General features: G+C 41.1%; 1 protein-coding gene across 2 annotated transcripts in view; it reads right to left on the reverse strand.

The window, feature by feature from the left end:
• The window catches only part of COL15A1 (collagen type XV alpha 1 chain), a 126,437-nt gene that overhangs the window by 23,100 nt on the left and 91,244 nt on the right, over nt 1-12,093 (reverse strand). For both annotated transcript variants that reach the window (XM_083582447.1, XM_083582448.1), the window contains exons 23-30: nt 10,429-10,491; nt 8,015-8,050; nt 5,202-5,264; nt 4,526-4,603; nt 4,318-4,353; nt 2,042-2,095; nt 1,892-1,951; nt 431-499 (exon numbers count right to left, since the gene is read on the reverse strand). In XM_083582447.1, coding sequence (XP_083438573.1) covers nt 431-499; nt 1,892-1,951; nt 2,042-2,095; nt 4,318-4,353; nt 4,526-4,603; nt 5,202-5,264; nt 8,015-8,050; nt 10,429-10,491 — 459 coding nt within the window. The remainder of the gene's footprint in view (nt 1-430; nt 500-1,891; nt 1,952-2,041; nt 2,096-4,317; nt 4,354-4,525; nt 4,604-5,201; nt 5,265-8,014; nt 8,051-10,428; nt 10,492-12,093) is intronic.

Here is a 12,093-nt window from a genome sequence, read left to right on the forward strand (position 1 = left end):
AATTGGAGGGAAATAAATACAGTAACTATTTAATTATTTCTAAAAGCAATATATTAATAAAAGTGTAAGACCACACTCCTCACCAAAGCAAGCTTCTGCTGATGCATTTAAACTGCAAATGCCACCGCTTTCCACAACAACCTCGAAAAGATCCCCGCTTAGCTGTCTAGCAGCATTTTCAAAACAACGTTCTAGCTCTGAAAACTATCACACCAATAATTTATCACGTTGGAGTTCTTTGTGTCCAGCAGTAGCAAGCCCTTGGGAAGTTCACAACTAGAGCAAAATAAAGACAAATAACCGATGCCCCTAGCATCTGACTAGCAGAGCCTCTGAAGATGGCAGCTGCATTGAAATGTCTAAAAAATTCCCTTAGTTTTTTTCCAATTTGGATAGAGCCAAATGAGATGACAAATGTGGATGGACTTACTCCTTTAATGAAAACTACACGACCTGGGGGTCCTGGGGGCCCAGGTAATCCACGCACACCAGGAGGCCCCTGGAAAGATAAAAGCAGGAAAAGCATCAGGGATTGTTTTCCAGCAAAGGCAAAGGGTCGGCCTCACCACTGTGTGATGTATTTCAATATAGCATGTCAACACATTTCCTGATCTTAGTGCTAACTTTTTCTTGTCTGGTGGTGTTTCTGAACATACAAGTGTTCACAGTAGGTCTTAATCTTGTGAGGAATCCCTTTAGATGTTGTCATTAAAAAGTAGGGCTGCAGATTCTGATATGTGCTCGTGATCTGATCTGGGTCATGATACACCTGGATTGAACCAGGTGGTTTTGAATGCGAATTATACGGATTCCTCCCCCATCTCTACCCAGAGGTGGAGGTAGCTGTGCACCCGGGGGCAGGGCTAGCTGTCTGCAGGGGCAGGGTGAGAGTCCCAGGGGGGTGGGGCGGCGATGTCACTCTCCTCAGGGATGACACCTGGGCGGACTGCACCCACCACACCCCCTTCCTCCGCCAGTGTCTCTACCAGCATCAGTTGAATCCCACTCATCTGGGTAGCAGAATAACCTGCTAAAAGCAGCTCTGTTCTGGCGCTAAAGTGAGTACCTAGGAGGACACAACTCAGACCAACTCCTCCCAGCTTTCCCACCCAAGACTCAGTTGTGCACAGACTGGTCTCCTCATCCACTAACAAGCAATAAATGAGGAAGATTTTATTGCAACCCAACCTGACTCTAAGATTTAGAGCCAGCACACCCAAGAACTGCCTGCTAAGGCAACCACAAACACTCTGGTTGGGGAGGACCAAAGAGGGGATATATGCCAGCTGTCTAATTGATGCTCACCTGTACTGGCTTGTCCATCCTTTCTCCAACACCAAACCCACTCCTTACCTTTAATCACATTACTCGGGGCATCCCACACGCTCCTACACAGTTCATAAACCTCCCCCACCCCCACCCCGCTCATAACTAAAGACCCTGCTAATTTGGCAGTGTTTGAAACACCCCATCAACCTTGTGATTGCTACAAAACAGGCCACACTAAAAACTAAACAAAAATAAACAAAAAACACAGCAGAACCTCAACCTTTAGGGATAAGGCCTCACCATACATGTCAGAGAGCATTTCCAAACAAATCATCCCTTCACCTCTATTGTGTCTCTTGTATAACCCCTGGCAATTGGTTTCAGAAGGTTTCTGAACATGGATATCCGAACATTGGTGACCATATCTTCCAAGAAGGGGTTATTATATCCCTTTCGACTAATTTGACTAATCCCCTTTAAAAGCCACCCAAGCCAGTGCCTATATAAAAAGGAATTTCCTCTTAATTAATTCATGCATGGTATAGATCTTCCTTTTGCTTGTTAGGAGTATAGCTGCATCTTCTTAAACCGTTAATAAGAACTTCATTTCTGTAGAACTTACATATAATGTTACACCCCGTTCACCTTTTATGCCTTTTTTCCCATTCAGACCAGGACGTCCCTGAAAGGCAGATAACAACACATAAATGCTTTATGCCATAATAAAAAGAATTTTAAAATACCCCTCTTCCCAAAAAAGAAATATACACACTGGCCGACCGGGGAAACCAAGTTCTCCTTTAAGTCCTGAAGGTCCAGGTGGCCCCTAAAGACAAAAAGAAGTATTAGAAAGAAAAACAGAACAAATGCCTATATATGTGCAGTGCGCTTTATTGGAAATAAAGCCATATTTTAGTGCCTCTGCCACACATTTGTAGCTAATAATGAATTCGTATGTTCAATGTACATTAATACATTTGTACTAGTATGTTCAATATTGTTTGTATTTTATCTTTATTTTAAAGATGATTAAAGTTTCTTTTAAAAAGTTGAGAATCAGAGGCAATCCAGGAAAAGCTCTTCAAATACACTATAGGAATTACTGGGGCATGCTGCTTACATTTTTTTGTAGGGTTGCTTGAATATGTTTGCTTTTAAAAGTCAGCCTACCACATTTGCACTTTCTGTTGTTTTTTGTTGTTGTTTTTTTATATAAATTTTTATTAATTTTCCAACATATATTAAGACACAATACAACTGACAATACATAAACAAACAAACATATAAACACGTATAATTTCATAACCTCTTTTTCTTAAACCTTATTTCAACGACTTCCCCATACCTCCCTTTTCTGCATCCCTGTTTTAAACTTTCCCAGCAACCCCTAATTTCAATTACTTATAATTCACTTTCTTTAATCCTTTTTCTCTTACCCAATTATTTGTCACTGCAATTCTGTTTTGCATTACCCATGACATTTTAGCACTCATTAATTTTACAACAGTTCTTAAGATAAACTTTAAATTTCTTCCAATCTTCTTCCACCGTCTCTTTTCCTTGGTCGCGGATTCTGCCAGTCATCTCAGCCAGTCCCATATAGTCTATCACCTTCGTCTGCCACTCTTCCAGCGTGGGTAGTTCTTGTGTCTTCCAATACTTTGCTAAAAGAACTCTTGCTGCTGTTGTAGCATACATAAAGAACGTCCTATCTTTCCTTGACACCAGTTGGCCTACCATGCCCAGGAGAAAGGCCTCTGGTTTCTTATGAAAGGTACACTTAAGAACCTTCTTAATTTCATTATAGATCATTTCCCAGAAGGCCTTGATCTTTGGGCACGTCCACCAAAGGTGGTAGAAAGTACCTTCAGTTTCCTTACATTTCCAGCATTTATTATTGGGCGTATGATAGATTTTTGCAAGCTTGACTGGGGTCATGTACCACCTATAAATCATTTTCATAATGTTCTCTCTTAAGGCATTACATGCCGTAAACTCTGGTTTCTCTTCAGATCGTATAAATCTTTCGCCTTTTCACATTTGCACTTTCTGACTCAATATGTGAACTGAAACACAACCATCCTTTGAAATCTGTCCTTTTCAAAAAAGAACCATTTGTATTATTTCCATTAACATTGCAAACAACGAACATGACCACACAAGGTTATTTCAGTTATAACTACAGCAAGAAGAGCACCACCAGTGTACTGTTGTGAGCACTCTGCGCTCATGCATGTGAAGAGTCATCTTATCGTAGGGATCCTGTGTCTCATGCATTACTCTACTTTCAGGGAGCTCTCACGTGAAGACTGGGGATGTATCCCAAAAATTCTGGGAAAAGATTTTTGACACCATCTCTTCCATCATGGGCCAGAAATGGAAGCCTGTCCTGTCCTTAGCCCCATTATCCCTGGACACAAACCATGGGATTGAGGCCAATGACCTAGTGTTCTTTTTGTTGACAGCAGTGCGACTGGCTGTTGCTTGTCACTTTGAAGCCGAATCGGCGCCACTAATAGAGACATAACCATCTCTTGTATTTTAATATTTTGTTGGAAGCTGCCCAGACAGGCTGGGGAAACCCAGCCAGATGGGAGGGGTATAAATAATAAATTATTATTACTGATAGAATTTTGGAATGCAGTTCTCCAGCCAATTTGTGTGTACAAAAATGTACATATGAGGATAAAGGATGCATAAATGTGTGACATTTGATGAAAGAATGCACTATATACGGGGAAATTTCTTTGCAAAATTTGTATATTGGGGAAGATTGCATAGAAAAATATGTTTATTAGTTGAAATTTGCACTAAAGTGCTGACCAAAAACAGGCTGGTTTCAGAAAACTAACAAGGGAACAATTCACATATGTACAAATGTATTTTTAATGGATCTAGGTTTCTAATAGAACTTTGCTTTTTACCTTTATAATTCCTTCCACATAGTTCGTTCCTTTCTTCACTTTTCTACCGTCACTTTGAAATATTTCTCCCTCTCTCCAATAGCAAAAGGTGCATGAACTGATTTTTAAAAATTAATAAGCTTACCATTGGTCCAACTGGTCCTGTTACTCCAGGTTCACCCTATGAGAAAAAGGGTTCTATTATTATTATTATTATTATTATTATTATTATTATTATTATTATATATACCACCCTATACCCACAGGTCTCAGGGCAGTTCCTTAAAGAGCACACATTCTCTTCTATGGGACACAGAGAGCAGAAGAATGCAAAGAAACCCCAACAAAGTTACCTTCTCTCCTGGTCTTCTTATCACTTCTGTTAGTGATTCAGTTGAAGCAAAGATGGCTCCTGGCTCACCCTTTTCACCCTAGAAAAACCACATTATTCATTGCCATGATATTTCATTTTTCCTCCAAGGTTTGATGTTTACATTTATCTGGCGTATATAAATCTATCAGATGAATTTGCTGCTTTGTTGACTTATACCAAGAGCTGACATGAATCTGACTTCAAAGAGCCTCTTCCGAGTGAGAAATAAACCAATGGTTTGATGTACAGGGATCAATCCACAGATATGGGTCCCAGATCTGGAAAAGTTGAAAACTAACAAGGGAACAATTCACAATGCCCCATTGTTATCCTTGGATCCTGGAATGTACTACTAGATCCATGGGCACCTAAATTTGAACATAGCCCCGAATTACAATTGTGTGGTTCCACCTTTTTTCAACTTCTCAGAAGAAATTGCTTATTGGATTACCATTTTGTAAAGGGAAGCTTCATCTCTACCACATTTAAAGGAAATATGACAAACCATGCAAACCAAATTCTTGAGGTCTCTGGTTGCCAAGATGTCTTGAGCTCATCTTTGAATATACAAGAGGAAATCATCCCTAACAGTTCCAAAATATGCCGGTAACCACCTCACATTTCTAAACTGGTCTACTGCCTGCTTTCCTTTTTACCTGCTTTCCTTTCTCTCCTGGTGAACCAGGAAGTCCAATGTCTCCTTTTGGTCCCCTGGGGCCCTAGAAAAAAACAAAGTAGGCTTTCTATAAACAGGCTTATTATGATTAGGTAACTTCTGCATGTTGCCAAATATGATTAACATCTGATTGTTTTTAGGACAGCAGCAGACCTGTATGCAAAACTGGGTCTGCTGACAAATTTCTACGGAGCCATGGTCATGGCTGGGGAGGGGACATGGGCATCTGCTGGGACTGGGAGAGGTGAAGGGAGCCAGAGAAGGAACTGAGGGCTTCAGCAGTGGGTGGAACGGTGCTGTCTGGATGCTGTGTCCACCCACAGAGGGACAGCCAGCCAGCCTATCCAATGAGATCCATGGGAGGGGTAGACCTGGAATGCAGGTTTCTTAGAGGCTACATCTACCCAGGTGTCATCATCATTCACAAGGTCTACCAGAAATAGTAGGTATGTTTGTAGTGTTTACTTTGCCCTTCCCCTAGAAAATTCCTGTGGATGTCCATGGGAGAGGGGTTATTTAAAGTGAAGAATGGGGAAGGTGGGAGCAAGTTGTTGCCCCTGCCCTCATCACTGCCCATCAGCCCCTTTCCCTCCTCTACCAGTGTCCTTTTTACAGGTAGCTCTAGCTGTGGTCAGGCATCCCACTGAACACGATACATAAAATCAGGGGAAGGCTCCAGGTATTCGCTCCAGCCCTGGCCCCAGCATCCCCAGGGGTGTGGGCTGCTCTTCATACCTGTCTGCAATTAGCATGGAAGCCTGAAATGGGTTTAAATGTGTGTGAATGAGCATACCCAGAAACTCTCCCTGTGATTCGGAATCCTGATTCCCAGTGCATTCAGAAAAGTCTGAGGAGCAAAGTCTGAGAGGTTTCGAGTGGGGCTTGCCTATATCTCTCTGCTTCCATTCCTGATTTTATGCACTGTGTGTTTGGGACTACCAAGAGTGGGGAAATTCTACTCTGCTTTGAGGTTATTTGAGGGATGTGATCATGTAGAGGGGGCAGCATGAGCTTTTTACATCAGTGTTCCCTGCCTCCAGGGCATGTGATCCACTCATTCAAAAGTGATGTGGGAACAGCTGCACAACTCCCACACAAATTATGAATCAGCCTACATAAAGACCAAATAGGTTAACGGAAACAGGTAGGCCCAGAGGTGTCGGCTTGTGAGGACATCACACCCTGAAATTGCACGTGTGAGCATATTGACTCCCTCCATAAGTCAGGCAGAAGATTCCCAGGTTTTGGGAAGGAGGCACCAGGGGAACATTTAGGGGACTAGCCTAGTCCCGCCTTGTTGGATCAGGCCTTCTCCTAGCAGCAAACACATGTCCTGCTGGAGCCAACATACCCACTGGCCATGCCAGCAGCCGGGGATACCTTCAGTAAGTGAAGGAGGGCTGTGCGTGCATAGCCATACACAAGGAGGTCTCATCTGTGTGAGTGGTAGACCTGCTTGGCCAAGGTTTCCACTTGTCTGTGCACCTTCATGCGGGGAGGCCTTCTTCACATGGTTGACAAGTGCTCATCCACCTGTGGCCAGCAGGTGTGTCCATGTTGGGGCCTGGGGATTGCAACATGGTCCCCATCCCTCAGCCACGTTTGCTACATCTATGGAGCAGAAGGCCTGAAGAGAGCTCAACACTTAATCTGAGCCTCTGGAAACGTTACAAAAGGAGCATGATGGCAATAGACACCATCCTATTTCATTTCCCCTATGATTTATGTGAAATGCTCTTATCTGATGACTGCAAGCAATACAAAAACCATCTGACTGGAACTTGCTGAAGTCGTCATATGGAAGAATCAAAGCAGTATCACTTGGTCAGAACTGAAACTTATTCTCTTTTTTTTTTTCAATATACTTTTTATTAGTTTACAACAAAGAGCATATATTTCTAACCAAATTTTCACAGATTATACTTTTTAGACTTCCTTCGATTTTTCTGGTAATCATCCATATATACTCTTAACTATAACGCATTTCCTTTTTTGCATTGCCTTTTAACTTTCACCTTTACCAATATCTATTTTCCAAACAGTACATCTTAGCCTTTACAGTGCTTCTTGAAACCCCACTAGCGTTGTTTGTGAATCACATAAGTTTTTCAGATAATCTACAAACTTTCCCCAATGTTCGATGAACTTTTGATTTTTAAGATATCTTATTTTTCCAGTCAGTTTATCTAACTCCACATAATCTGTTAATTTCGATCTCCACTCTTGAATTGTCGGTGTTTCTTCCTGTTTCCACATCTGGGCTAGTAAAATTCTTGCTGCCACAACCGCATACTGGAATAACTTAAAGTCTTTCCTTCTTATCTCTTTTCCTGTGATACCTAAAAGAAAGGCTTCTGGTTTCTTGACAAAAGTATACTTTAACATTTTTTTTAGTTCATTATATATCCCTTCCCAGAAGTTCTTAACCTTCTTGCATTCCCACCACATGTGATAAAATGTTCCCTCCCTTTCTTTGCATTTCCAACACTTATTATCCGTTTTATACATTTTGGCTAGCTTGACCGGTGTGATATACCATCTGTAGAACATTTTCATCACATTTTCCTTCAATCCCATGCATGCGAACTGAAACTTATTCTCAAAGCCGCCACTGGAATCCTGCAGTATAATGTCTGGTTTTACTCAGATTTATGTTATTTTCTCATTTTATTATTAGGACCTTAGAGAGTTCGTTGGGCATTATATGCTTTGTGCACCCTGACAAGTGCTAAAACATTAATAGCAATTACATCACATGTTTACTATTTCAGAAACTGGGTATATGGTACTTACAGGAAATCCTGGCAGGCCAGGCTTACCGTCTGGACCCTGTAAAATGCAATGACAAAGCAGGTGAAGATGTTTCACTGTGATTAGGATCCCTGCTGTTTGTGAATGCCATTTCATTTTGAACTGCATTTAAAACATTGGACAACTTTCTAAATACAGCTGTCTGAGTAGCAGAATCCAAGGCTTAAGTTTCAGAAGCAAACAGTCACTGTTAATTACTTGAAAAATATTCCTGGTCTACAGAGACACACATCCTTTCGGAAACATGGCAGATTTAATTTGTTGGTTTGCAGGTGTTACTATAGTTGCTAAAAAGACTTTGCGATATTTTACATTTTGCTATTCATCTTGCTCAGCAGGAAACTGCATCAGAACCAGCAAGTTTGCAATCATTGTTTTGATTTGTGGGAACTGTAAGTTGTGTGGAAATACTTCTCCATATGACAGAAACATATCATACAGGCCTGCAATGCTTAGTTGATGTGTAAAATAAATCAAAATCCTTTTCCTGATTTTAAAAAGTGATTCCAATTAGAGAGCAGATACAAAGTAAATTCTTTAATACTTGTAAATATATATGGTTAGATCCAGACTGAGGCTTCAGTACTATTACACCCTTACCTGGGGAGAAAGCCTCATTTAAATCAGTGAGAGTTACTTCTAAGTAGTGATATACAAGTTATTTGTACTCTGAAGTTGGTTGCATGTCATTGCCAGTGAAATCAGTAGGACTTAGCTTGAGGAATGACTAACTTTTCCTGTTACAGATAGGTAGCCGTGTTGGTCTGCCATAGTCAAAACAAAAAAATTTTTTTCCTTCCAGTAGCACCTTAAAGACCAACTAAGTTAGTTCTTGGTATGAGCTTTCGTGTGAAGAAGTGTGCATGCACACGAAAGCTCATACCAAGAACTAACTTAGTTGGTCTTTAAGGTGCTACTGGAAGGAAAAAATTTTTTTTTGTTTTAACTTTTCCTGTTAAGTTGTGGGTGAACATATCAGACGACACAGCGATTCTTCAAACGGCTCTTGTTTATTCACAGGCCAGAACAGAACTGAACTGAAGGGTTCAGCCAGCCTGCTTATATGCAGCTCCACTAGAATGCAACAGTAACCATTTTCTGTAACTATCCAATCACTGAACGTCACTTTCGATCCCTTATTTGCATATGTGGACCTGAACTATCTACAGTATCCCCCTGCTGGTCCAGGGTGAGAACTTCAGTACATAACATTTCCCATTGATTCCAGTGGGACCGAAGTTCAGCTAAGTCCATCCCATAAACTCCAGGTGGACGGCAACACCTTTGAAGTGACATTTTGTCTTCCCTCATACACAAAACCAAATGTCTCTCTTTAAGATGATGCTTCCTTTAACTCCTGCATGCATTATCCAAAAAGGGAAGTTGGTTTTCCTCTCCAGAACTATCGCTTTACTACTGTGCAAACATATACATAGACATGCACTCAGCTGATCTGGGGAGATCGCCACCTCCCTGAGTGGGACAAGGTGTTTTTAATCTCCACTGTCCTGTCCAGTGCCAGGATGGTGATGAAAACCACCCATCAGGTCAAGGCTTGGTAAGCTGCTGGAGAAGGTTTGGTAGTCCAGATCAGGCCCATGTGCCCACTCCTGTTTTATAAACTTGCTAAAAAGAGTGATGTTTTGTGCACAAGTGCATGTGAAGCACGCCATGCATCTGCTACCGCCTCCCCATTCCCATGCTCAACAAACTTTGCCAGGTCAGTAAAAGAGGTGGTAGCAAGTAAATCAGCACTGAAAATCAGAGCATCCATCTCTTACATAGGAGTGGGACCTAACATCCTAACATCCCCTTTGGAAAAAGGATGCTTATCACATCGTTTATGCCTCTCACCTGAATAAAATCACGGGGTGGGGAGCAGCGGAAACTGAGATGTGAGTCCCAATCCCTTCCCCGTGGGAGAGATGGATGCAATGAACATCCAGCCTGCCGATGTTTTTGCAGCGCTCTGACGGATTCCTCAAAAGCAGGGTGAGAGCAAGCAGGGGTGCTATCTGTTGCAAGCACACCAGCTCAGTTCCTTGCAACAGCCCCAAATTGGGAACAGTTTTCCTATTCCAGGTTAATGTTTTGTTCTTGCAGTTGATTATAGAGATTAAACCATCCCCAATCATCATCTTCATCGTCATCATCATCATATAGTATTATATTCTACATGTTCAGCTAGAAACACACTGGAGATTACTATAATTATATTCTGTTATATTGGATGGATCAAGATCTGTACTCAGGGCTGTTGTCATATAACACAGTGAAGTCCAAAGAGGTTAGTAGAAGAAGCATATTTCTATGTGAGAATCAGAGAAAAATGCTTTAGGAGTTTACTTAAACCAAGGCATGGTTTTATCTAGCACAACAGAATAGAACATACTCACTGGAGGCCCAACAAGTCCTTGGATTCTCGTAATGTTAAAACTTTCATCTGAAGCATTTAGTGACTGAAAGAGAGAGAGAGAGAGAGAAGCAGGCAACATGCCAAACATTAATAGAACATCCACTAATTTCTAGAAATATTGGAGAAAAATGAAATGTTCTACTAATTTTATCTAAGATGGAGAAAGGTAAGCAGGTCATCCAAAGCATACACTGTTTTTCTACCCCTCTCTTTCAAGCATTATTTATTTTCTTGCACTCCAGCAAGAAGTGTCAGACACAGGAGAATAAGGAAGGGGGGGACTTTGGAGATTTGCACTAGTCAGTCAGACAGAGGAAGCCACTGCAAGGCCTGCTGCTTCTGCTTATATTGCTAAACCCTTATAATATGATGTCACTCTCTTTTTTTACTAGAGCTGGGCTGAAGAAACTCCCCAAGCAGCTGGACAGACATGGGTGTGGCAAAACCCCCAAAAACCTCCTGTGTGCTGGCAGCCTGTCATAATCCCTTATGGGGATCCCTCATTAAAAAAGGGGGGATTGGCCATTAGAACTCTGATCCATCACAAGAGTAAAGATTGCTTACTGCTATCCACTACATGCCTCTGCTGTGAGCAACTACCAAAATGGAAGGAGCAAAGGTGCATTTAAAAATACACAATAAGCACCTACCAGGGAGACACATTTGACCGAGGCTGTCTGGTGTGTTCATTGTGCTTTTTTCACCCACACATCTCCTTCACTTCATCAAATCTGGCCCTCTTTGACAAAAGTTTGGACACCACTGCTTGAATAGTGAAGTAACATCATGGGTTGGTGCAGAAAGAATGCTCCTAAGCTCTTTAACCATTGTTCATAAGTTCCTTCCTCTACCCACTTCCCTTTCTGGTGCAAACATCTACAGGATTTACCAAATACGCTTTGCTGTTCATTTGTGTTTTGAAACCTGCTTCATTAGCATTAACCACAGTAATAGGGAAATCTGTGTGTGAGATGAGGGACTGGAACATGCAATATGGCAAGGTAATTTTCCATCAATATTGGTTAATTTCATCAGAGAAAGGCCCACTTGAACTCCATTACGGCAATGAAAAAGCTACATGGTTTTGCTTATACAGTATTTGCTGCCAAGGCAACACGCCACATTCTCTGCATCGAGCATAACAGTCACTGGTGAAGTCAAGAGATTTGGCTTTGTATTATTTATAATATTTATGAGATGTCTCAAAGTAATTTCTCTAGGTGTCTTACTTATAAAATAATAAAACATACCAATAAAACCATATTATCTTATGTTACTGCTTGGCTTCCCTCTACTTCTATGCCTCAATGGAATACAAACTCTCAATATCTGACTTCATCTCTAGATGTTGAAGTAATTTGCTTTTCATATAAGAACAAATTCCCATGGGTAATTTCAAAAAACTTTCAGGTTTCAAACTAGCTCACATGGGCTCATTGGAGAATTGAAACATAGTTCAGTCAAATGTTAGACATCTTTATTTCTGCATATATTGGTAACAAACATGCTTTCCAGAATGCTTGGGCAGGAAAGCTTGAAGAAGTAGTTTGTTCTGTATTTTAGATTATGTAGCAGAACAGAAGGTAGTTAAAAAACAGGGTTCTTGTTTCTAATTTGGGGATGGGGTTTTGTTTACTTAGAGGAT

The sequence above is a fragment of the Podarcis filfolensis genome (genome assembly GCF_964270895.1).
Source record: "Podarcis filfolensis genome assembly, chromosome: 13".
Taxonomy (NCBI): domain Eukaryota; kingdom Metazoa; phylum Chordata; class Lepidosauria; order Squamata; family Lacertidae; genus Podarcis; species Podarcis filfolensis.